Genomic DNA, 1,303 nt, shown 5'->3' on the forward strand with positions numbered 1-1,303 from the left:
GGCTGTGGCAGGGTGGCTGTTTGCATGAGCCTCGTCAGTTCTTGTTGATACCTGGAGGTGAGCGTGACCGTGCCGTCCTCCAGTTGCTCTGTTTCACTCCTTACTGCAAGTAGGACTTCTGGCCACACTGACAGCAGAGGCGATAGCACGAACCCTGAGAGGGGCCCCGGCCGCTCCTCACCTCCGTCCTAACTCCCGGCAGATGCTGTGAGACAGGCCGTGCAGAAGCATCTCCTCCAGGCCTGGCTGCGCCTGGCTGACGGCAGCGTGCTGCAGCTGCTGCACTGGCTGGACGTGGAGCACTCCGCGGAGGTGGCCGTCTCCGTCCTCAGCGCCTTGTTTGCTGTGACTCCTCTCCGCGAGCTGGTGGCCGTCTGCAAGGGCGGCGGCGACGGCAGGTACAGGGGTCGCTTCCGGTTCGGGCTCGGACCCGCCCGTAGCTCCGGGTGGCATCAGCGCCCTGTCCCTTGCTTCCTTTCCACTGTCGTGCATCCCTTCTCCCCGTACCCCCAGAACTCGCCCGTGGTAGACGCCCCGTCCCGCCTGGTTCTCCGGGAGGGACCCGGCAGGTGCCCGCCCACCCGCCCGCCAGCTGGCCCCAGTCTTTCTGCTCTCTCTGCGTTTCTTTACTCCTCTTCGTGTGGATAAGTTAACGGCTTCTTGGTTAGGCAGATGGGGATTATAAATCAAGTCTTTCCCACTTTCGTGCTCGGCTCTAGTTTTGATCGAATGTCAAGATGCTTTCTCTAATTCCTTTTTTTCGACGGAAGGAAATTGATTCCAGTGGAAATGTTAACTCCAGAAATTGCTTTGTACTGGCGTGTTCTTTGTGAATATCTGAAATCCAAAGGAGACGAAGGCGAAGCATTGTTAGAGGAGATTTTGCCAGAACCTGTGGTGTATGCGGAGTATTTACTGAGGTAAACTCCCTTCCCCCTTTTGATTTGGGCTGACTCCCCGCCCTGAGTCAGGTGTTATGGGGGATCCCGTAAGGCCCCTGCTTTGTTTCCTGTTGGTGTGCTGGAATCAGTAGGTGTGTGTTGGTCTCCGGAGAACGCCCTGTGCTAGTCGTCCTCGGAGAGAAGTCCGTGTATTTGGGGTCATTTCTTCAGGACCTGATTAGAAACATTTCTTCGTGAAGTCTGTATGAGGGTGTGTTATTTTCTGAAGTTGGCCGGCAAACCTTTAATTTTCGTTGCCAGGCAGGAGATGTCTAGACTTTGGGCCACACTGTCTCACGGGGTTCTGCTCCGACAAGGTGCCAGAGCAGCTGAGGACAGTGGCGGTGAGCGCATCTTCAGGC

General features: G+C 56.6%; 1 protein-coding gene across 1 annotated transcript in view; it reads left to right on the forward strand.

The window, feature by feature from the left end:
• The window catches only part of NCAPG (non-SMC condensin I complex subunit G), a 28,823-nt gene that overhangs the window by 6,309 nt on the left and 21,211 nt on the right, over positions 1-1,303 (forward strand). The window contains exons 7-8 of the mRNA XM_006160627.2: positions 203-398; positions 771-920. Coding sequence (XP_006160689.1) covers positions 203-398; positions 771-920 — 346 coding nt within the window. The remainder of the gene's footprint in view (positions 1-202; positions 399-770; positions 921-1,303) is intronic.

Source organism: Tupaia chinensis, unplaced genomic scaffold (genome assembly GCF_000334495.1).
Source record: "Tupaia chinensis unplaced genomic scaffold, TupChi_1.0 Scaffold000695_1, whole genome shotgun sequence".
In the NCBI taxonomy this organism is placed as follows: Eukaryota; Metazoa; Chordata; class Mammalia; order Scandentia; family Tupaiidae; genus Tupaia; species Tupaia belangeri.